At 36.0% G+C, this 25,639-nt stretch overlaps 5 protein-coding genes across 5 annotated transcripts; 3 read left to right on the forward strand and 2 right to left on the reverse strand.

Moving 5' to 3' along the window:
• Nucleotides 1-2,771: 2,771 nt before the first annotated feature.
• Nucleotides 2,772-3,800, forward strand: KAFR0G00110 (uncharacterized protein; the record flags this gene model as incomplete). The annotated part of the gene is made up of 1 exon (XM_003958130.1): nt 2,772-3,800. One exon carries the CDS (start codon nt 2,772-2,774, stop codon nt 3,798-3,800), a length of 1,029 nt encoding a protein of 342 aa, XP_003958179.1.
• Nucleotides 3,801-5,703: 1,903 nt separating this feature from the next.
• On the reverse strand, nt 5,704-6,810 carry KAFR0G00120 (uncharacterized protein; the record flags this gene model as incomplete). The annotated part of the gene is made up of 1 exon (XM_003958131.1): nt 5,704-6,810. The coding sequence occupies one exon, from the start codon at nt 6,808-6,810 to the stop codon at nt 5,704-5,706; it is 1,107 nt and encodes a 368-aa protein (XP_003958180.1).
• Nucleotides 6,811-12,923: 6,113 nt separating this feature from the next.
• Nucleotides 12,924-13,931, forward strand: KAFR0G00130 (elongation of very long chain fatty acids protein; the record flags this gene model as incomplete). The annotated part of the gene is made up of 1 exon (XM_003958132.1): nt 12,924-13,931. One exon carries the CDS (start codon nt 12,924-12,926, stop codon nt 13,929-13,931), a length of 1,008 nt encoding a protein of 335 aa, XP_003958181.1.
• A 1,481-nt stretch (nt 13,932-15,412) lies between these two features.
• On the forward strand, nt 15,413-17,191 carry KAFR0G00140 (uncharacterized protein; the record flags this gene model as incomplete). Its single annotated transcript, XM_003958133.1, has 1 exon — nt 15,413-17,191. One exon carries the CDS (start codon nt 15,413-15,415, stop codon nt 17,189-17,191), a length of 1,779 nt encoding a protein of 592 aa, XP_003958182.1.
• Nucleotides 17,192-18,595: 1,404 nt separating this feature from the next.
• On the reverse strand, nt 18,596-20,407 carry KAFR0G00150 (uncharacterized protein; the record flags this gene model as incomplete). Its single annotated transcript, XM_003958134.1, has 1 exon — nt 18,596-20,407. The coding sequence occupies one exon, from the start codon at nt 20,405-20,407 to the stop codon at nt 18,596-18,598; it is 1,812 nt and encodes a 603-aa protein (XP_003958183.1).
• Nucleotides 20,408-25,639: the final 5,232 nt, after the last annotated feature.

Here is a 25,639-nt window from a genome sequence, read left to right on the forward strand (position 1 = left end):
TATAACCATGACTACATTCAATTGGCGTTTAAGTAATATGAATACTCAACTTTTTAACGCTCGATCATGTCAACTAACACTTGAACAACCCAGCTCAAGGCTTCCTCTGGTATTCAGATCTCCAGTAAATCTAGGTGAATAATCGTACTGACCTCGATACTTCAGACTTCATTTTAATGACAATTGACCTTAATTACCCTAGTCCTAGTCTAATTCGCATTTTTATCTGTTATACTCGTCAATCATCACTTCCCTCTTCTCACCTCTCTTCCTTGTTTCTTCAACTAGGAATAATTTTTTTTTCAAATTTCGATCCTCGAGAAAAAGAGACTTGATATAATTAATACAAAGGGAGAAACATATTAATCAAGTGAGAAATACAGCCATGTACACATCCATCCGACAATTGGGATACTGGACAGCGTAACCACCCCAGTTCAACGGTCACAAAGCTTCAAACTACAGTCATCAACTTCAATTACACATATAAAATACACATCAAACTAAACATCTAACTCCCAAGAATCCCCCTCCACTTATGAAAGCAGACACCTAACACCACCACATAGACTGGACATTTCCTCCTCCTGTACGGAACTATCTCCATCATGTCCCTGATAAACAAAGGAAATATGCTGTAAGGGCTCACGCCCTCCACCTCAATGACCTTGTTTACAATGTCCACATCTAACTCTGCTTCAAATACCGCCCACAACACCAAAACCAGCACTCTTTAATAACCCTAAACTATATCAACGTCTATTTTCAAGAACAAATCGCCTCAACTCAACATGCTCACATAGGTAACAACCTAAAACTACCAAAAGCAACGGACAAGCTTCTTCCTTGTAATTGACCTTACTCATAAGTTTTTTAACGAACAGAGGAAATATCCCGTAGTTCGAAACATTGTCGATCCTAAGGTCCTGTTCAATTATCTTCCTGTCAGCTTCGATCTCGAATATACATCAAAATAACACTATCAACTGCTCTACTTCCTTCCTTTCAATATATTTAAAAAATGACTTACCCCCCTCATTTTTCCATAATGGTACCCTACCAGTTCCTTCATTACAACCCTCTCGGGCTGTTTAAGGGTTTCTGGGTCTGTTATTGTTATGAGCTGTTCGCCAAGAAGGGCACATTTTCCAATACGTATACCCCATTGAACTTCCACGTTCTAGGGCCAAGCTTGTCAAAAAATGAATCAGTTAACGACAATTGGGCTCGAACTCGTGTCCAAAATGGTATATTTTTCCCTTTCACAAGAGCTGCATGAACCTAATAGTATAAACCATCGTAAATTTATTCCTACGCTCGTAGGAATATATCCTAACATGGTTTTTCTCTCGAGACTTTTCACTGTTTTCCTTTTTAGACAAAGGCACAAGTCATTTCAGGCACATCTGAAATTAACTAACACCAAAAAAAAAAAAAAAAAAAATAAGTTAGAATTCCGGTAAATCTTATTCTTCCAGGGTACTTCTAAAATTAGAAGGAAAGACATCTAGTATTACTACTCTCAAAGTGCTATTCACTGTCTAAAAAAGTTAAGTGCCGCAGCAACAATGATAACTCGAAAAGATGTTTAAGCACGTGTGCTCATGTCTGCTTGTCTTCCAAAAAGTAGATGTCGTTACAAAAAACGCACTGTTTAGACACTTATATATACCGACAATGCTCTCTAAAAACAGTTATATTTAAAATTTTCCATCTTATTCTTATTAGTCATCAAACTAACCTTTCCAGTTATTGTTTACAGCTAGCATCCATTAATGTCCGAAGACGAAACTTTCTCCTACGAGCTTTCCTCAGATGACACCCGTTCTGAGCCTTCACTAAGTGACTCTCCAAAGATTAGTGAATTTGGACCTTCACCACATATATGTGGAAAATTCAGAGTTATCTGTCAACAGTGTAAATTTTTCGTGGCAAGAAAAATAAAATGTAAATCAATTAAAAATAATTTAGTCAAGATACTTTTGGTTACCATACTCTTTTTAATTTTCTTCATTCATGAAAATAATATTAAATCCTATTACTATACAAGCACGGCACTAAAGACAGTACGTAACAAGAAAGATTTACTAAAAATTGATATTTCAGATCAGTTACATTGGAAAGATCCCTCGAACTCTCCAATTACACCTGATATTTTACAATATAATTTTACCGCTGTCAATATCACTGGTTTCGTTTCCAATTTGGACCTGAAGAAAAAATCAATTAATGAGGTAAATTCAAATGGCATTGTACCCGAGGCTTCATATCATAAAGAATACGATTCTTTAGTCACGTGTGATGATCTTTAATATAGTAATATTATAGAGTTGTCAACATGGAATACTTTGTTACCAGATGATTTGGTTATGTTGAGAAGAGAACTTACTCATGATGAAACTGCATTGAGTAAAGAGCTTCAAGATCACAATGAAGAGAAGATGAGCGAATCCGAAACTATTGGTGAACATTGGTTAAGATTTGGAGGTGCTGCTGTATGGTTAGAAAGCGAGCAGTGTTTTGTCGTTTACACTAGAGTAATTTATTCACCGCAAGGTTTTAAAGGAGCAGCTAAAGTCTCTTTAGTTAGAGCACAAGCTTTTGATAAAGATTGGAATGAAATAAAAGGCAAACGTATACCATTCAGTGATATCCCAGTTCCAAAAGATGTAACAAAGGAATTGTCTAATTTAGAATAGAATTTAGGTTATTCTAATTGTGCTCATTTGAAAAACTCTGATAAAGAATTTTATGATGATTGTATTGTTCAAATGAACAAAAAAAAATTAAAATTCCAAAAAAGGTATGATGAACTACTATCAAGATATTATTTGACTTATCCATCCATAATCAATGTACCATTTGAGCTTGGTGGATTTCTCAAAGGACCAGAAGATCCTCACGTAATTTTAAAAAAAAAGAAAAAATATGAAGAGCCCATCATCATTTTCAATATGCATGCTAGTGAAGACGGTAAAAGAAGAATCTATGCATTCCATCCACACAGAAAAATTGATCCTTTAGTGAAATTTTCTATTGAAGACCGTAAAGTAAGACATAAAGAAAAAAATTGGGCACCATTTTTCTCATACCATGACGAAAGTGAGAATAGTGTTTTTTCTAGAGGTTTCATCCATTTCATCTATACGTATGCACCATTAGAAATTCTAAAATGTTCATTAAATGATCGTATATGTGAAATGGTATTTGAAGCCTCTACCATTGAAGCTTCGGATAAAAACAAGTATGGTGATATGAGAGGTGGTACACAATTTGTTAAATTACCTACTGATATTCCTCAAGTGAACGGTAAGCAAATGTGGCTCGGCTTCCCCAAATCTCACTCCTCGGGCTGTGGTTGTGGACGTCATTACTATAGGCCGATGCTAAGTTTATTAGTTGAGACTCACGGAGCTTATCATCTAGAATTAGTAGTCCCAACTATGGACTTCGAGAGAGATGTTCTGTCTTGGGATTTGAAAGGAAGTTATTGTGAGGGTGTTAGTATAATGAGTCCTAATTCGATAGCCTACTGGGAAGTTGTTGAGCAAGACGTTGAAAATGAAAAATTCGATGATTATTTAGGCTTCACATTCAGTGAATCTGATGCCACTACTAAAGTGGTTGTTTTGAAAAACGTTTTGAATTACATTTTGGATATTTATAAGGAAAAGAGGATAAGAGATCATTTTGAGATTAGCAAAGAGTCTGATAATATTATTGGAAATACATTGCAATGTGTGAAGGATAAACTATGGGATGACTGTGCGAAATATGATAAGACCCACAAAAAAGGCTGATCATTTCAAAACGCTATCGTTCCTATCCAAGGACTATAGCCAAAATTTGGTATACTTTTCCAGTAAATCATCAGCTTTTATTTTCAGTAGGGCCAAAAATGAATTTTCAAAGACATATTTTTATAAATATACCAACCGTAATAGACATCAACAGATAAGTCAATTCAACGGAAAAGCGACATATTAATGTGTATCTTGCCATGCTTGAATATATTGGATATCCACAATTAAAGTTGAGATTGTGAAAAAACTGATATTTCTTTCAATTTCGCAATTTAAATAGACTATAACGTTTCTTTTAAATATCGTATTGAATATATTTAATGGAATACAATTTCAATAACATTTAATAAAAAATCGGCAAGAAGGTGAATTGAATCTATTATATCCACCTGTCGCTAAACGAAATTTCGGGATCTTTTTTCCTTCTTTTTAATCATATTTCAGGAAAATGTAGGACTTTTCTCAATGGTCATTTATAAGTAATACAATGGTTGAAAACAAGTGTTTAGAATGTTTCTGTATTCTATGGCCGGTCGAAGATTTGAAACGCTCGTTTCTTTTGGTAGCGCCAGTTTCTTTTCCGTTTTACAAAATCTTCGAGATCGCTGACGGAACGAAAGCAAACACCCCTTCTCTTAGCTTCTACGGTACATTCTCCGAACTGACTTAGCTCATGCGCGAGATATGAAATGCCAAGTTAATAGTGCCAGTTGAGCCTTTTTCAAATTCTCGAAATGCTCCCGCATTCCTCTTTTTGTCCACATATGTATTTGTTCTACAGCGTACGGAAAGAGAGTCCTTATCAAAGTGCACGGTGAGGGATGGTAATTCAAAACATGTTAGATAAGTTACTGCAGAATGGCAGTTATGATCAAATCACTCTCAACTAAAGCGATGGGACGCTAGAGTCTGGTATAGCTATCTGTATTACAGACAAATTAGTACTTAAAAATTACATCATGAAAGCTTTATGCTTCATATTGATTAAACTACTTCCCGATACAATCTTGTGAAAGTGTTGCATAATTGTTCATTTCACTTAAAGTGCTTTTGCTGTATTGGACCGCCTTTACATTACAACTGAATGCAACTTAATCTTTTGAAGAGAGCGCCTCTGCCTTCAGGCATTCCTTTGCGGAAGACAAACTTGTTGAACTTGCATAAACCAAAAGATTAGTCCTCTTCAACTTAATCCGGCTATTACAGATAACTGATTGATTTACAAAAAAGTAGCGGAGAATAATTTCGTGCAAGTATTTTTCCGGAACCGTAAACTTATGGTATAATCAAGTATGACATGCTAATATATATTTAGAATTATTAATAGCTTTTAGATACCAGGTGTGTTCCAAAGTTTTGCTTTTCCATGATTGTGATTGGGATTTTTAGAATTGGTAATATGTAGGAAGGAAGCGTATTTAATACAATTAGAGATCTAAAAAAGAACAAAATACTTGTTAAACAGTATGTAAATATATATATACATAATGCGTATATTGTACGAATAATTTAAAAAGGTATAGAGCAGAACATAAAACGACGACAAACCATCTTATCGTTTAGGTATCTAAAAATAAACTAAATTAGGAAAAACTTTTCAATATAGAAATCACAACAATATTAATAAAAAGCATATTTGAAGAAGCACTCATCAAAGAATAACCGGATCCTTTATTAAAAAGAAAATGTAAGTGGTGAAATCTGAAGTGATAGTACTAGTATACTTAGACCCAGCACTTACAGACACAGTGTAGTCACTTTTTTTTTTTTTAAAATATTTTTACATGTACTATCCCATTATTTTTTCTTAATGCTACATAAATCAGTATTTTAAATTACTTACTATTTATGTATTTATAGTGATGATATTACGTAATAATATTTTTATGATTATGTATCACTACATCATTTTACGAAGAATAGTACGTAAAACATATTTGACATGAAAATATTTAGTTTTCATCACCTGTGGTGATAGTAGATGACAGGTGTAAATAGCGCCAGAAGGTTCGGTAGTGGTGTAACCAGAAACAGTAGCGGTGGTATCTGAAGAGGTAGTACCAGAGACTGAGCCAGCTGAACTTGGCGATAGTGTCGTCGTTCTAGACAATGACCCAGTAGTTGAGGAAACTATAGAATTAGAGCTAGAGACTGGACTAGTAGCAGAGGCATCTAGAGAACTAGAATGAGAGTATGATTCTACTGTGGATGGGGCGCTATCTGTGTACGACATTGCGTCAGAACTGCTATAAGACATTTCAGATGTGCTAGTTTCATATGAATCGTCAGAGAAAGTATTGGATAGGGATTCAACCGAAGTGCCAGAACAATAGTCATCTTTCGAAGGGAAGGCTAAACATGAGCTGCACTGATCCGGTAGCGAAACAGCCGGTGCTGCTGCCGCATAAGTTATTATATCTGTACCAGTAAGCAACCCACTTTTTGAGGTCGTGAATTCGGAGGTTGTATAGCCTTCCCCAATGTTGAGATTCAACGTCAGGGTCCCAAGAAGCAACGTTTTTGAAACCACGGTTAATATACCAGTTGTTGAATCATAAGAATAAGAATTGATGCTTTGGCTAAGCTGTATTTTATTTTTTTTGCCAAACCCTGCTATGGTTAAGCTGGCAGTGGTTGATTTATGTGTGATGTAAATGACAGCAGATGTATCATTCATATAAATAGTTTGGCCGCTCAATGGATATGATTTGATGTTATCTATTTCTAATTTACCATGAGATAGTAGCGTTATACAGCCAGAGCCAGAAATAGTGGTACCTGGGGAAAGAGTAACTGATTGCGCACAAATAGTACCATCGTTTGTAAGGTCTGAAGATGATTTACCCATTGTAAAGGAACCTCCTCCTCCCAATACCTGATTTACATATATAAGACCAGAATTGTAGATTTTCTTACCAGTCATGGAAAAAGATGCTGAGGTTAGCACAGCCTTCCCTGCTTGATACCATATATTTCCATAGTTATATGCGTAACCAGAAAGAGACATAGACCCTGCTGTACTAGCGGTAGTATCATCAACAAGGACCTCTCCACGATTAATAAAATCCGAGTAGAAATTTACGGTCGTACCCAGGTTGAGGATAGTATCTCCAATAATATACAGCCTATTGTCATTATCAAAGCTTTTCCAAAAGTAATGCCATAAACCGGACAGAAGACCTAGAGCACCGCTTGACTTGATATTTACAGATTCATGAAAAAAAGTCGAATCAGCCAAAGCTTCACAACGGGTGATATTTAAAGCATTTGCAAAATCTGTACCAATTAGTATTCATATAGTTGTTAGATTAATGCGACACATCATAGTACCAAAATTCTAATGAGATGTTAAACAAAGTAGGAGAAAGTTTAATCTAATGAAATTTGGATAACTTTGGATAATGTGGATTTCCGTCCTTCATATAGTTGATCATTTCAGTTCGTACTACAAATCTTGACAAAAGATAGTAACAGAAAGAGATTGGGAACTGGATGATGTTACGGGGTGTTCGTTTAACCATGGCATGGGTGAAAGTAACGGTTCCTTTACATGATATCATTGATTGGCAAAAAGAAAGAATGCAAAGTACAAGTGTTCTTAAAACTATATTGTATGCCTTTTTCCCTGAATTTTTATTCCAACACTAGTACTAAAGAAAGCGTTATGGCATGAATGCAGTGAAGAGAAGAGAATACAATTTGAGTACATTTAGTCGGACTGGACGTCCCTCTTGAGCTCAAAACTATGCGACTATCCTATTTTTTTGTGATATGACGTTCTGGTGACATGTGTAAGGAAGAAAGTCCAAGTGTTTGTATTAGCTCTATTTTATCGTATTAACATGGATGGAATGTGCTCAGAACATATTCAAAAGATTACTTAATTGAAAAAAATGAGACAATGAAACGGAAGTGATCCTGGTAACTTGAATTTTAATCCTAAGCAAAGTGAAGAAGAGACGGCATTTCATGAGATTCGGTCTCAAAGAGCCGACATCCGAAGATGAGGAGGCTATTTTTTGATCCCTCCCTCGAAAACATGTAAATATGCACTATCTGATCTCATGCTAGCTCAGATAGCAGACCCTGCAAAGGTAATCGATCCTCTTTGAACTTCAAAAATAGCAGCAATACGAATATTTTGGTAACAGGAACTGGCCCAGTATCTTGTCTATTTTCTTTAATTTGATAATCAAATTGGGATTATGCGAAGATGTGTCACAATTTGAAAATGATACTACTCCGTTTTTCGACTAATGATTTTCTTGCGTCAATCCTTCCTGCAAGGGAGATTTTCAGTGAAGAGGAAAAAACCGGAAATAGAATGCTAATATCAACAACTGCCTAGAGAGCAAAAACGAAATACAATCAACTATGATACCATAAATGACTAATGTGTGCAGTTTTTTCTGGGTTGTTGTATTGGTGCATGTTGACTGTTAGACCTCTAATTGCTCCTGTAGTTATTCTTGTAGTCTAGATGTAAATCTTTACAACTCCGTTTGTTCAGTGAGGAGTAGAAGCCATTACACAATACAGAGCACACCTCTAGTCACATACATGGCCGTCCACGAACTATTACATCTGTGCTTGTTTTACTTGGAGGATTATATGCCTCTATGAGGTTGGGGTTTAGCAAAGGTTGAGAAAAGTGGAAAAGAATTATGACGTACCCGTATTGAGTTGACAAAGCAAACACTGATCCAGTGAGAATGCTAAGCAGAGTATCACAAAACGCGCATCCAGCGTCTTTGCCTATCCTCGTTGGACTGTTGCCGAAAATATTCCAATTCTAAATGCGTTCGCTATCAGTGGTTTTAGTGCTTTATTTTTGGTCACTTTTGACCAGGGTTCAAAGTGAAACATAATCTATTGAGACGCGGCATGTGGAGTATGTTGTTGCCTCTTCTTCCGAGCGAGTATCAGCTTCCTTGCGTTCATCCCATTCTCACTATCCATTGTTGTAAAAAAAAGTGGACGCACATCATCACCTTCGAGAAGTTCGCTTAATTACGTGTCCTCCATAGCAACAACCGGATTTTCCGTGCGAATGAATGATACAGTTAGCCCTGTTTTCACTAACGGTTGGAGCAAAGGTGGATCTAATGGGAAGTTAAAAAAATGTATGCAGGTCTATCTACGTCCATGTTGCTATAAATTTCTGATTCCGTTAGAATTTTACATTGTCCGAAGGAAGGCTGACGAGGATGAGCACCAATTTTAGAAAGTATATACTGGCAACGTCGCTTCAGTAAAACAATTCTACTAAGAACTCTGATGATTCGTCTCCTTTTTGAGACTGATTTGCAGAGTTTAGCGTATTCCAGAATATGAAAGCGTACAGATTCATTCTTTGCCGATAGTATCTTATTTTTTTTTCTGTACTTGAGCAAATGTTGACACTAAATGAGTATGCTGTATCGCATTGCTAGGTCACAAGGGCTGATGATAAGTTTAGGTGGTTATAAGGTAAATATTAAGTAAATAAGAAACCTTCTTCAATATCTAAACTTGAACAATACGAATGAGATCAGCATTGACGTTAGTCTGGCTTTGAAGAAAATCCACAAAGTTGATGCTTCAAACGAGGAGGATACTTGAGAAAATAGCTATAGGTATAATCTATGAGAACTTCCTTGGAATAGATATTTGAAACTTTATTTTGATAGAGAAATTGTGTTCTGCTAAACATCATCAATCTTATATTGCTTTGGTGCGCTATCCCTCATAGCTCAATTAAACTACGAAGAAAAAGAATTTTACCTACGAGTTATCCTGTAGTGGTCGTTTTTTCAATCATTTTATGGAGTACACTTTTTTATTAAACTTACAATTATTCAGGTATCTTCGCTCGATACAGATTTAGCTTACTTCTTGCTATACTCGGACTTTTAGCAATATAATGCAAAGACAATTAGAAGACTTAACGTTATTACAGGGAGCACTTTCAAACCCTCGGTATATTTTCGTACTTTAAGGGGATACAACTATCTTACAGCTTTTTTATTTTACTCTTTTAAATTACCCAAGTGTGAAACACACGAAAGCCTAGAACTGATTATTCTAAAAACGCTCCAGAAAGTATACATTTTCATCCAGTATTGATGAAGTTGGTTTGATAGAAGGAGAATAAGTGACTTATAAGGTAAAGCGTAACATGCCTTTGCTCCCTAAACTGCAGCCTTGTCTTCAATAGGTGGAAAAGAGGAACTACGATCACATTTATTGACCACAATCCGGTAATAATTATATCATTACAACGTATTGTCGAACTACTCATTATTTGGCTCAGTTTTTGTTAGGTGTGGTTTTATTAAGTAAATACAGCAGATGTGTTGGTAAAATGGCGATGTTATACTAATTTTAAGGTAGGGCAAAGGAGTCAATGAAGTAAGAGCGTGTCAAAAAATTGTTTAAGTTGAAACAAATCCATACCTTTTGGGGATATAAACAATTCATGCCTGAAATCATGCTTCAAATCATGATATATGAAATCTACCTACTTGGCGTGTAATTTAAAGAGAAGTCTGTATAAAGGTGAAATTCATAGATTTGTTCAAGTCATAAGAAAATACAGGTTATCGGTAAATAGATTAAGATTCAAATAGAATATTCACGAATAATTGATTCAGTATATGGGATTCTTCGTGTTGCCTCAAAGTTTGTGATGCGAGCTTTAACTTTTGTTTGTCAGACAACCAAATTTAGCGAGGGAAAGGGCGCATTTTACCAAAGCTATATTATATATATTCATCTATTTAATCAAGTAAGCTACCATGAGAACCCTTTAATCCTCAGTATCGATTATAATAAAATATAATTTGCTGGGACTAATTTATTCTCTGACAGTAAAATCTCCAGAATCATAGTCTTACAACCTGGAGGGGTAAAGTTATACATAATACTTTTAGCATCATCCTTAGTAATAAGCCAGTGTTCCGTGTTTATTCTGTCCACAGACAAACCTCATTATATCATCTTCTTATTTTGTCATGTTCTTGGTTAATATATTGATTCATTGTCATCGAACATTTGGATACCAATAGTGTTCAGCTTATTGAAGGAAGGCTAGTCTTCCAATATAATATGTACTAATAATAATTTATTAACTCTGATCTGTACTTTAGAAGGTACTATCGGGAAACAGTTTCATGAATCACATACACGCAAGTATTATCAACTTAACTAGGCCAAACAAATATCAGAGATTATCAGTATGACATTCCATAACAGCCTAATCCATTTCCAAAAATCGGTATGCTTGCATCTTTAATTCAGCAATAATAGTTGTTTTCGTGTTTGGGTACCTTATTATTCATCAACGATATAACTCAAAAAAACAGGAAAGTAATTTCGCTCAAGCAGATTTAGATTCAGAGTTTGCAAACATTTTATTCAGAATCACTATTGCATGTCTATCGAGCCATGTCGCCATCTCTTTGCTGTGTAATATTCAACCTCATGTACCATCAAATTGCCATTCATTCATTTCAAAATTTTAATATTATACTGCGATGAACCCAAATCTAATGGTATGGATAATATCCGATTAATCCTTGGAGATGGCACTATTGAATGTGGAAAAATTTGACTAGCTCAATTTAGTACTTCTGTAGATAAACTGGATAGTAAGGGTTACTAATTAAAACAGCAAACACACCAGTAACCAGTGATCTACAGCAATCCTATTCCTACGTATTTTCCTTATACAAATCCCTACTTATTCATCAATTGTGGATTATACCTTTTCAATGGTACTCCAAGCATGGCAGACCGATATAACATCACACAGCAATACATTCAGAAAATAGTTTTATGGTTCGTTCCATCAATATTCCAACTTCCACAACAAAGAGCGCCCGGTAATAGTAGCTTTTATTGACTAATCCTGACGCCTAGATATACCAATTATTTACTGTTCTCGATGACCTTTAACAATGCAACAAGTTCTTCAAGATCAGATCTTCGCTCTTATCTCCCTATTCCAGAAAAAAAGAAAATTTTGTAATGACGTGTTAACAAGAGTTAATGTACGATAAAAGGATGGTAAGCTTCTGTCCCATTGATAAGTGTAACATGTATTAGTAATAGTAAAAGATGATGAGTTAAAATATGCTAGGTGACTTCGCAGAAGAACAGAACTCAGGGCCAATCGCTCTTAATCAAAGCGGTGGGAGACCAGAGTCTTCTATAGCTCTATCTGCTAAAGAAGATACTACGAGTTACATCAGGACAAATTATACTAGATGTTCGAATACAGATGGTGGCTACCTTTATGTTTAAACGGAATGATAGCTCTTCCGTAAAAACAATGATATTGAATGCTGGACATAAAATGACGGTTGCGTAAGACCATACTGCGAGATATTCTTATATAGGAAGGTAGAACTATTACTGCTTAAACTTATATGTAATTCATGAACGTCTAATCAGTAGCTTTATTTCAGTAAATCAACGAGTATATACCGCCAAGTACCTCGCAGTTTCGGAAAAGTTTGAATTACATATTCTATGTATAGGTGATGATATTTTCTACGCTACGTTCTATGGCGCACTTAGTGACCAATCATATCTAAAAAAGCAGCAATGTCTTACTCTCGAGGATTTGCTCAGTGTGTTATGCGTTCCTTTCTCCAGTACTAAAAGTTCCGAATCGAGGCAAAAGGCAATAGGCACCTTCCGAAAGTGAGTGTATTGTATCGCGAAAACGTAAATATGAAAAATATTGCCAAGAAAATAACGGATACTCCGGCATTCTTGCCTATAAAATAAAGTTATTTTTTTGCTGATCGAAACTGAAAAGGCAATTTAAAGGGAGAAAAGCACACCGTTACACACGTTTTATGTTCCAAGTCCTTCACTCTTAACAATAGAAATATATCGCCCGAGTTTTAATCAAAATTTTAGAGCCATGCACATCTTTTTTTATATTGCTCTTTTAAAACAGGCTTACAGAGTTCTTGGTCAGTACTCATTAGTTTGTAGTCTATAAAGTACGTGTCCTTATCTGACTCAAAAGTAGTCTCTTAGCTGCCATCGAAATAATTCCATAACTTTTTTGAATCGATTCTGAATTGTGTCTGGTATTACTTATTCCATTTTCTCTATTGGCCAGTCCAAATGGATCAACTAGTTTATGAAATCACTCACAAAGTTGTGAACAACACTATTACATCTGACCTTCAAACGCACTGGATCCGGTACCACAGTCCATCTATTGATCATCCATTTGGTTTAGAACTATGGCCAATACTTTCAAAAACATTTGAAGGCATTGTTGGGTACCCAGCTGAAAATTTCGACTTCGTCCGCCATGAAACGTTCATGGCAACAGGCTATCATGCTATTGCTGTCGTCATCTTTTATTACATTTTTATTTTGGGGGGTCAAGTAATATTAAGAAAGTTGAACGTTATTCACTTCAGGCTAAACTTTTTTTTCCAACTTCACAATCTACTTCTAACCACTCTATCCTACATTCTTTTACTTCTAATGATGGAGCAACTAATTCCTATGGTCTACTATAATGGATTATTCTCGTCTATTTGTTCCAAAAATGCCTTCACCCCAAAATTGATTACTTTATACTATCTGAATTACATTACTAAATTTGTTGAATTGATTGATACAATTTTCTTGATGCTAAAGCGAAAGAAGCTGCAATTTTTGCACCTATATCATCATGGCGTTACTCCTTTGCTATGCTACACACAATTAGTTGGTCACATTTCTGTTGAGTGGGTCGTTATTGTTTTGAATTTAGCTATTCACGTTTTTATGTATTGGTATTACTTCTTGAATTCATGTGGATTCAAAGTTTGGTGGAAGAAATGGCTGACTAGATTTCAGATTATTCAATTCATGATTGATTTATCTTTTGGATATTTCGCTACTTACAATGGTTTTGTTGCGGTATATCTGGCTGATCTCTTGCCCTACAAAGGTTCTTGTTATGGTACTGGGATGGCTGCCATATATGGTAACTCAATATTAACGTCCTATCTATTTTTGTTTATTTCATTCTACATGTCTACTTACAATATGCGTGATAAAAAGGCTCGCGGCAATAGCCTCGTTGCCAATGTCGCTTCCTCAAAATTCATCGAAAGTACAGCCGGAGTTTGTTAAAATACGAATAGCCATGTCTATAGAAAATTTTAATAACATCAAAGCTATTATTTTCACTCCATACAAATTTGTTTAAAATTATTATGTACAAGCATAAAGCATATTAATATTTAGGTATCCTCCTCTCAATTTTTTTTAATATATTGGAGAAGTAATTTTTTAAGAGATTTTTAGCTTGGAACAGCTTAATAAATTATATTTATACTGTCTTTTCCTGTTTTGAAGAAGTTTGCATTACGTTTGAGCTTCACGTTTTTGCCTGTATCACATCTAAACACACTTTTTGTTAAGGGTCTAATATATTGAACTTTGATCATTTTCATGTGTAGCAAGAATCGATATTTTATTAGGTTCACTGTTTGGAATAGTTTAAGTATGGATTTAATCAAACAACTTGACATAAATCTGGAGACTAAAAAGGTCATCCCAGTTTCAGAACTTGATTGTTGTCACAGCTCCTTTTTCTGGGACGCTTCGGAATTTCAACTAGTTTGTTCTATTATTTTACCTTGATTTTTAAAAGATATCGATTTTTTTTATGTGATAGCAATACATTTGTAAATGTGTCAAATGCGCTAAGCATTAATTTATTATTGATCCTGCCTTCATTAATTTTGAGTATATAAATGGAATAGATGCTAATAGTTTCTTCGAAGCGCTCGTAGTTACAGGACCTCATTCGGATTCCTTTACTATTGGCAGGAAATTATGGAACCAATATATGGCATATTGAGCCATTTCCTTGGTGAATCAATGAAGCACAAATACGGAATATCTCGTCAGCATACAGATTTTTCGGATGAGTTAAAATTTCCAATCAAGACAAGAAAATCAGGCACCATGTTCGAAGCACTTCGAAAAGGAAAAAGGAGAAAGGAACGACTTGAAAGCCATTTTAGAGAATACAGGATTCTCGATGGAGGAAATATTAATAGTGTTCAACCTTTACATTCAATCAGCAAAAAAGTTAAAAAGAGTAATCTTCTTGGAAAATATCCACACAAGAATTAACCTCATCGTGAAGAAAATGGGGAGTAATTTTGTTATAGAGCCGGATAGATTTTTCTTCGTATTCTAATATTTGTATGATTTTGAAGCAACCCAGTCAAACATATCTTCTTCCGTTTATAAGAGGATATCTTACTTTGCTGACGTGTCGTTTGAGACCATAATTTTGAGATTGTTTTGGCATACATGCGTAGTGGGAACCCAGCTCCGTATTGCTAAATGTTCAGTTTGAAAATGTGCTAATAGTTCGGTCATATCTAGATTTTTCTTTCATTTAGACACTTCGACACAGGACTTTGCGCCCCGGTCATTACGTCGTTTCTATCGGTATATAAAATTCTGGCAATGTGTCCCAGCTTTTCTTTACACACTCTTTTTCGATAATTTTGAAATGTTTCAATATAAATTCTTCTTCAGTACCGCAGAAGTCTATAAAATAGACATTTTGAAGACTATCAAGTCAACAATCAGACATGTTCGATAAATTGCTGGATAATGTACGATATTTCTTTTCTCCAGAAGCATTGGATGCTCGTATTGAGCCAGACTTCGAGTTTATTGCTGCAAATAAAAGAAATGGGCACATATCACCGCCTTTATGGGATACCTTCGAATTCAGATTTTACTACGTCGGTTTCGCCATCATCGTTCCATTCATGTTTAGAACAGTTATACATGTTACGAATGAATCCAATGAGAATTACAATAAGTTTGAAAGATACCTCTCTAAAGGCTGGTTGTTCGGAAGAAAAGTAGACCATAGCGATATCCAGTATAAATTTCTCAGGGAACATTTTTTCCCAATGTTGAAAATAATTGCTGTATATCTTGCTATTAGGAGGGCTACAGCATTTATCTCTAGGAGCATCACAAGATTGAGATTTGACTCTATTTTTGGACTGATCTTTGTCTTTGGTCTGCATGGTGTCAATGCCTTTAAAATTTTCTTTCATATGATAATAATGTATGCTACTGTGCATGTCTTCCAAAGTACAAGGCCGGTTGCAACTGTCTTAACCTGGGCATATGGAATAACTAGTTTGTTTTTAAATTCAAAATTCAGAAGCTATTCTTTTGGAGATTTTTCTACATTGTTAAGACCGCTGGACAGTCTTCCTACAGGAACAATTAAAAGGTGGGATGCTTTTTACAATTTTGCTTTATTGCGATTACTGAGTTATACATTTGATTACCTAGAAAATTTAGACAATCGAAGAAGGAAAGTTACCACAACAAGAACTGCATACGGCCTTGACACACACGTAGCTAAGCGAAGAGAGAAATGGTCTAGAAACAATAGATCAGCATCCAAGAAAAGTCATAATCCTCATAAAGTCGTAACCTTGAATGAAAGAGAAAGATTAGTGGCTCCATTAAGTATTGAAGAATACAACTTTTTTAACTTCACTTCATACATACTTTATGCCCCACTTTTCATTGCTGGTCCCATTATTACCTACAATGATTACATTTATCAGTCATATCATACATTGCCTTCAATCAATATCAAACGAATTTCAATATATATGCTAAGATTCATAGTAATAGTATTGACGATGGAAGTTTTTTCACATTACATATATGTAGATGCAGCTTCCAAAGTTATGGCATGGGAACATAATACACCGTTTGAATTATCGATGATTGGATTATTCATCCTAAATATAACATCTTTTAAAATGACGATTGTCTGGAGGTTTTTTCGACTGTGGGCCTTGGTTGACGGGATTGATGCTCCAGAAAATATGATTCGATTAATAGATAACAACTACAGTACTCAAGGATTTTGGAGGGCATGGCATCGTTCCTATAATAAATGGCTTATCCGTTATGTATACGTTCCATTAGGTGGCTCACATCGAAGGGTTGTGGCATGTTTAGCAATTTTCACGTTTGTTGCCATCTGGCACGATATCCAACTCCATCTTTTAAAGTGGGGCTGGCTAATTGTTTTATCATTTTTGCCAGAGATGATTTTGGTCAAGTCGTTCACATCCTACAAACACAAATGGTGGTACAGGTACATATCCGCCCTGGGAGGGGTAATAAACATTTGGATAATGATGATAGCCAATTTGTTTGGGTACTGTATAGGATACGAAGGTACTGTCGGTATGTTACATGATATGTTTTGCACCATGTCTGGTTTCGTCTATTTCGTTATAACTACATATTGTTTAGGTTACACGGTTTTGATTATGTTTGAGCTAAGAGAAGACGAAAAAAGGCGTGGTATTAATCTAAAGTGTTGAGTTTTCATTAAATTTAAGCCTACATGAAGGCGTGTAACATGAATGTATATTTATTCATTGTTGATCGAAGACTCAATTCGCACAAAATCAATTTTATTTACTACCACTTTTCTCAGAAAGGAGACTAAAATACTGTATAAGAGCGAAAAATGGATTAATAATAATGTGGTTTTCTTATTTAAAAGCATATATATGGTTACTCCTCTTCATAAGTAATGCAATGGAGGTGAAAAACTGGCTCCACTTGTCTGTCAAGAACTTCTTACCGTCCATTGAGATGAAGAACTAACATATGTTCCTAAAAAGTTTTTGTCCTCCAAGCAGCCTAAGTAAATTATATTTCATGTTGCTCTATTTATCATAATTTTCTCGATAAAAATAATGAGTAAAATACATTCGTATACATTTGATGTTGAAATTCTTACTTTCTATTTGTCGGCTAAGTCAGTGATACGCATTGGGTAAGTTGCACGTTCGGGTGACAGAATGCCAGCTTTCTACTCTTCTGTTTAACGTGCACGTTCAATATTACATCTCATTCAGTTTCCAATAATATGATCCTAACTTTTTATGCAATGTCTCGTAATAATGATTTATTTCAAATAGTCTCTGTTATTCCTACAGGAAGCTAAAATATATATTGCCAGCCTCGATTAACATTGCTTCGTGGGAGTAGTAGCAGACGATTAGTTTTCCGGGTAGATTGTTCGTAAAGCAATGGAATTATTTATGAAACTCGGTTTATGATTGACATAAAATCGGTAGCAGGTCAAAAGGTCGATATGTCTTATTTTTTGAGCCATTATCTTTGAATAAAATACAGATATCAGGAGCATTCAATTTAACTGTTATATGAAAGGTAGTATTTTATCATGCTTCCAATATATATGTTATCTGGATCTATCAGAAGGAAAGTTCAAGATATCTCTTTTCAGCAAACATTTTGAAAGTGTTTTCATAAGTAACACTGATAAGTAAAAGAATAATTACTTACATAAATTAGGCCAATAACTTAATACCATTATTCGTATTTTATATGTCCGGCTAGTTCTCATATACATCTCATTGAAGACACATATTTAAAAAGAGCTGGATGGTACAGTAACTTCCCAGATCCAAACGGAAGCGGTTCAAATAGGCGTGCGTACAATGAAAAACTGCAGTAGCATGTGTGGAGCCACCTTGCTGTTTGTATCAAGGTTTGCACAAAGGGAAATTAGTCTCCCAAGTTTACAATAACCTAAGTTGAGTATACAAACAAAAAAAAGTTCTGCAGTTGGGAGAATATAAAGAACTAAAAGTTAATTACAAATGGATATAATAGTAATTATATAACAGAAAAATTAGAAAATATGAAAATACAAAAGGGTCACGGAAAAAGAACATTGGTATCATAGTTATCTCTTAGATTATTAACATTAACAAAAAGAAAACATTAAAACAGGCGTTGAATAAACTCCCACCCAAAGTACCAGCCGATCCAGCGTAACTTGAAACCAAAACTGAACTCTCGATAGCGCAACTGGTGGTGGAACCAGAAGTGACAGTAGTGGTGTACTTAGACTCAGCATGAGTGTCATCTGTAATTATAGTAGATTGTGTAGTGTACGTAGAACCGGCAGAGTCAGTGGTCGTGTAGTCAGAGACTGTGGCAGTATAAGTGGTGGAACCAGAGCTTAGAGTAGTAGTGTATTCAGAGCCGCCAGTCGTAGATTCAGATCCAGAAAGCGTGGATACGATTGTATACGTGGTGTAGTCAGATCCAGCACTGTTCGTAGTGTCGTAGTCAGATACCAGAGCAGTGATGGTTGAGGAACCAGAGCTGAGAGTAGTAGTGTATTCAGAGCCGCCAGTCGTAGATTCAGATCCAGAAAGCGTGGATACGATTGTATACGTGGTGTAGTCGGAGCCAGCACTGTTCGTAGTGTCGTAGTCAGATACCAGAGCAGTGATGGTTGAGGAACCAGAGCTGAGAGTAGTAGTGTATTCAGAGCCGCCAGTCGTAGATTCAGATCCAGAAAGCGTGGATACGATTGTATACGTGGTGTAGTCAGATCCAGCACTGTTCGTAGTGTCGTAGTCAGATACCAGAGCAGTGATGGTTGAGGAACCAGAGCTGAGAGTAGTAGTGTATTCAGAGCCGCCAGTCGTAGATTCAGATCCAGAAAGCGTGGATACGATTGTATACGTGGTGTAGTCAGATCCAGCACTGTTCGTAGTGTCGTAGTCAGATACCAGAGCAGTGATGGTTGAGGAACCAGAGCTGAGAGTAGTAGTGTATTCAGAGCCGCCAGTCGTAGATTCAGATCCAGTAAGCGTGGAGAGGATTGTATACGTGGTGTAGTCGGAGCCAGCACTGTTCGTAGTGTCGTAGTCAGATACCAGAGCAGTGATGGTTGAGGAACCAGAGCTGAGAGTAGTAGTGTATTCAGAGCCAGCGCCGTTGGTAGTGTCGTGGTCAGATACCAAAGTGCTAGTAGTAGAAGAACCAGAACTCACAATGGAGGTATATTCTGCTCCACTTGAAACGGAGGAAACCACCCAAGATGAGCTTGAGCTTGAGATAGAAATACTCGTGGACTCACTTGCAGTTGATGGCATGACCGTAGATGACGCAGAACTTTGAGTAGTACTCGTCGAAGAAATATCTGCTATCGAACAAGAACCGGAAGTGATGGTGGTAGTACAGTCATAAATAACTGAGGTATAAATGTGATTATCTTCTGTCGAAGTAGTAGATGTACTGTCATCGGCCGCTTCAGAAGTGAATAGTGATTTCCAGCTCTTATAAACAACACCTGAAGTCGTCGATGTATACTCAGAAACGACTTCACCGTAAGTTTTACCTTCAGAAGTAACAGTAACAGTGTAAACTGGATTTTCCGTAGTGGTAACGACGCTGTTAATGCAATAACTGGAACCACTTTCATCAGTTGTAGTCATAGCGGTAACGATAGCAGTAGCAATACACGCAGAAACAGTGGTTGTGGCTGTCATACCTGATCTAGTAACTTCAGCTTCAATAAGGGACTCGACGATGTACTGAGTTGTAGTTTTACCCTCTGAGTTGGTTGTAACTAGCTCAGAAACAACTGCGGTGGCAGTTGTGATCAGGTCTTCGTATGTAGTTGTAAATACTGCACCTTCAGCTCTAACGAAGAGCAAAAGATGTAATAGCAGAACCAAAGATCGACTTGCATGTTTGAAGGAAATCATGGCGGTAAATCTTCGGAATTCTTTTACTGTAGGTTAACAAAATTAGGCTGAATGTACTGAAGAATGGAAAAGAAATATAATTTCAGGTTCTACTATTTATACCTTTCCAACACCTTCGTTTTTCGGACAATTGGGAGATTTTATTATTTTTTATTCAAATGAAAGGGATGTTTAAATGATTGATTGCTAGATTGGGTGGCTGGCTATCCACGCTCTAACATTATGAGAGCTTTTTGCGCCACTTGTAATGACTAATGAACATTAATGGCACGGCTTAAAATAGCGAGATTCAACTTGCCAGGATACTTCCTATGGCATGGTTCGTGCACAATATTTCTTGAAAGGCAAACATAGTTGCTCTTAGGCGTCGTTCATAGTGGAACGTTTCAGCAATAGTATGAAGGATCCAAAGCAGGCATAGCAGTGTTTTGTAAAATGGTGTGACAAGAAATTCGCGTGCAATCATTTGCTTAATCTCGATGTAATATGAAAAGCAATTAGTTTACCGGTCTTAAAAGAACATTGACAATTAGACTTATCGGCCAGTGCCGTCGACGGCTAGATACACCTGAGATTATTGGAAAAATTATTTGGATAAGGGAGGGACAATAGAATCAAGATATTGCCAAGAAATTTATGTCTTAATCTAGCAAATGGACATTCGAAAAATTGCAGATCATTTATTCAAAGGAAATATAGCACCTATCAATAGCACATGTAAAAAAAATGGAAAAAGGGATGTGCAACTAGGGCTACAAACCAGTCAAAAATAGCAGTCCTTCGTAGTAAACAGGTGTGTTGGAGGACTTTGAACCATCTAGCTCGGGTTACTTGAATTAGGGGATTAACTAAGTTAGGAATTCTCGAGAGCATTCATCAAAACTTGCGAATTTTGAGGGAGGCAATAGTAACAGTTGAAAAAGCGGAGACAGGAAAATACACGTAGAAAAAATGCGCGATAAGCGAAATCTTCCAATATGCAAAGTATTTAGCTCCTGATTATCGTCGTTTTCAGAATACATAGATGCTATGAAAATGAACGTAACCAGATTGTCTTTCCAGATTGTCTTTCGAAACAGTGAGTGAGATTTTTTGGAACGATTCTTTGTCAATATTGTTTTGGGATCAGTGTGACTGCCCACTAGAACGGAAGTAGTATTATTCAGAGAAGCGGTTGTCAGGAGGTTCTTTATGCCGCTTAAACTTCATATTTGTGAAAGGAACTTAGCTGCTGCATGTAGAGGAGCCTGCTTAATCTTACATATTTGAGTTACAATAATGCAACAGTGAACTTGCACATAATGACCCATTTCCAGTTATCCCATTTCGGCAAAGCATGTAATTCTTACGGGTTGCTTGATTTGCCGGGAAAAATACAGAGGAGTTTTCAGAATTGGTTCCATTTTACTAGGCTGTTTTAATCTACAACCGATATAAGATCTTAATGAAGTTCAATTGTAAAGCTCAAACTTCTCGTTTGCCAAGAATTTTTTACCAGTAACCTCCAGGAGTACTTTCTTCCCTTTCTGGTCACATCGCTTTTTTGGAGTTATCTATCCTTGACGGAAGACGTGACTGAGAGATATTTAGCCATAGAATCTTCTTGATTAAAGAACTCACGTAATCTAATCTGACTGTGCCCTCTTACTCAGCAATTGACAATGACGCCCTGGTAAAATGGCAGCATCTACTCAATTCAAACACAGTGTGAGACTTCCTATTTTAGAGACCTCTGGTTGCGAAATAAAGAAACCACATGAATGGCCACGCAAAAATATTGCAGGGCGACCAATCCAAGTATACACCCACACAAAAACTTACCGATCTAAGAAGCGATCGGAGACTAATGACTTGAACCTACCTTGTATATGGGGTTTCCTTGGCAAATTTTGGAAATATGATAGTTCACAAGGCAAGTAGAACACATTTTGCTTTAAAAATACGAAGTGTAGTAGCTGAATGCCGCTCAACGCTAAAGTAGGCAATTCTTGTTGATTTCGTTCACAAGGGGCATAAACTATGATTATGTCAAAAGAGAATATGAACGTAACTGCCTTTATCTCCTGGTAAGTGAAAAGGCGGTGGCGGAGCATACAGTATGTTCTTGATTTTATGGTTTCCTGTATCCTCTATTTTTGATGACTAGCAGCTTGCTGAATTTGGAGAATGCTATAAATTTGCTTTTTTGAAAGTCATAACTGTAGTAACAATAGTGTAGGACAGCCGCACGAATTGTAATATGCCGCAGGATATTGTGAAGGCACTAGAAGACAATCTGTACTTTTGTCTCCATTTCAAGGTTTCACAAATTATCGATGGCACAAGCCTACATCTATTGCTTGAGTGGAATAATAGATGTGAGTTACCTCAAACAAGGAATTACTGCTATACGTTTGTTTAATTATGACATTCCTTGGTTGGTCGCGGAACTTGTGCAATGGTACACTATCCATAGATCTATTTGTCAGCAAGGTCACCGTGCCATGGATATTATAGGCTGTGATGTTAGTGTTTTTGTATGAGTTGAATTAAAACATTAGTAGAATGTAAAAGGCAAGCGTACCGCGCTTTCAAAGTGGGATATAACGGAAGTAATTTTGTATTAATAACAGCTTCCTTCTTCAATATCATCAATAGAAACCTAAAAATATAATTGCCTAAAGTTTTGAGTCTAGCAACTCATTTTTTGCCCTGGCTTCTGAAAGCGAATCATTTCTATTACTAAACGATTGTTTCAGTTGACTTTAATAGTTGGCTAAGAATATATTTCTTCTAAAGATTAGTACGCCGAAAGGTAGTCGTCTGATATTTGGTTATCTTTTGGATATTAACTTTTGGCTTTATCTTCCCATCAAATCAATTAGGTGACCATTATGAAATGACGATTAAAGGAACTTGGTCCAGGATCAGCTTTAAGTTCCGGCCTTAGTCTAGTTCGGATAACATTTTTTTCTAGTTAATTGTCCTCAAATGTCATCACGATCCTTTTTTGTGAATGTCAAGCTCCAAGTCATTCAATCAGAGCATAAACAGCATATATGTGTACCATTTACAGTCTCCATGCCCAAAAAAAAGCCTACAGCTTTATAAAAAGGGTCCATTGCATAATAGTCGAAGCATGAAAAAAGTAATAACTTCAGGGAACTGGGCAGTCTAATATTTATTAAGCGAGCTTTGGTAGACTTCTATGGCCTTGCCGAATTTTTTCCACTTCAGTATTAGCATCTTGAGAAGCATTTACATTTTGCATAAAACTCTGGCTGACAGCAACATAAGCATGATTTTTGCATATTGCTGTCATTGGAATATCTTCTTAATCTTCATGACAGGAGAGAAAAGATCAGTATCAAATAATTGTATAATCAACCTTTCGAAATGTCGTACGTGCCGTGGCCTCTGTAGAAATAATTAGCACGATATTCAGCTGTGCCCATTAGTCAACAAATAGCCGTTCACAGAAGAAGCAATAGGATTCCAGGTATTTGGTCGATGTTGTGCTTGCATTCGATTAACGCAAAGGTAAAAACTGCCTTTGCAAAAGTATGAAGGCTCGTATCAAAGACTATCAGGACTGCGATTGTTGACGTAATAAATAAATGCAGCGCGGTAAAAACTAGATAATTAACATTTCATTATCTTCTATTATGGCTTCATAAGTTATTAGCCATTATAATGAAGAATATTTGTGAACTGTTGGCATGTGATATTTCATGAAAGCGATATGAGATCTTCTTATGGAAAATATTGCCCATAAGTGCCGTTGTAGCCGGCTCATGATTCTCATTTAGGGGCTCACCTGAATCTTTTGAATTCATCGTTGGTTTTAGAAGTTATTAATTTGAAAATGATTTACTCCTTGGTTGCATTAAAAAGTACATTTTTAGGGCAATATAAAACCTGACCATATTGCTGCCATATTGAATGAGCGAAAAGAAAACCCTCAAGTCCATATAGAGTTAAAGTAGTAAAAAAAATTGTGGACGAATTTCAATTTTCCTTGTACCAATTGAAGTATTATTAGCATAGTTGAAGAAGAGATTATTGTATGATACTTACATGAGAGATGGCAGAACAACCGTTCTCGGGACTCAAATGATCAGTATTAATAACTTTACAGGTTCAAGTAAGGTAATAAAAACGCAGCTTCAGCTGTTGGAGAGGATAATTCTTCAGTTTTTTGTTCCTTTGCGAACCATGTTTTTTTTTACATATATGCCCTTTAACTATACCTCTCATTCATCAGTTTCGAATGTACCATGTAACTAAATTTGGACTTTATAGATCGTGTCTTGAAATATGGAAAATGTCAAAATCAGTAGCTATCGTGGAACTAATATATTGAGAAATAGGGTTTGACAGTATGTATTTTTTAGTTTGATGTCAAGCTTCGGTGTAACACTGTCTAAATTAAGACCTATGGAATGTGACCTTGATAAAGGGGCTCATTTATCTATAGATCATATACTTGGTTGTTATTTTTACGTTTTATAAAATGAAGGCCATTTCTCATGTTTTTTTCTATCGATTTTTGATCATTGGGTCCGATGTACTTTTCTCGAGTACCAGAAATGTGTTGAACCAAATCTGGGACGTTCAATGGATTCGAAAAGACAAAGTCGCAGTAAACGCAGTATTATTAGAGGCAGACATAATTTAGCAGTAGGATGCAAATATGAATCAATACGAATGTTTATTGTATTAAAAGGAACTGACTTCCTTTGCATATTGAACGACATCTTAATGCGACAAGTCATTTGTTATTTGACTCTTAGTAATACTAGAAGCTAGGTTCTAACTTCTGTTCATCGTTTTCAATGTACATTAGGAAATGGACACCTTTTAACAAAATGATGAAGCTGTCGTCATTCCTACAGAAAATTCAGCTCATGAGGAACTCGTTAGCATACATAAACCACTATGATATAGACTTCACACACTTATATAGTATATCTAGAGGTATTTACATTAAACAAGAACTAAGTGACTACCGTTTTCAAATAATTCTGGTAAAAGCGACAGTAAAGTTTTTACTATCTGTCGTTATCAGGTCAGCAACCATCCTGCAGTCCTTATAGAGCATGATTATTGGTTAGAAAAGTTATGTGTTGAGTTCATCATTGATTAAGTTAGGTATAAGGATGAGACTTTCTTTTTCAGCTGTATAAGGTAAGTAAAATATTTAAACAATCATAACTAGTACCTAATTCTCTTCTTGAATTACGTCCCTGTATT

This window comes from Kazachstania africana, chromosome 7, assembly GCF_000304475.1.
Source record: "Kazachstania africana CBS 2517 chromosome 7, complete genome".
Taxonomy (NCBI): Eukaryota; Fungi; Ascomycota; class Saccharomycetes; order Saccharomycetales; family Saccharomycetaceae; genus Kazachstania; species Kazachstania africana.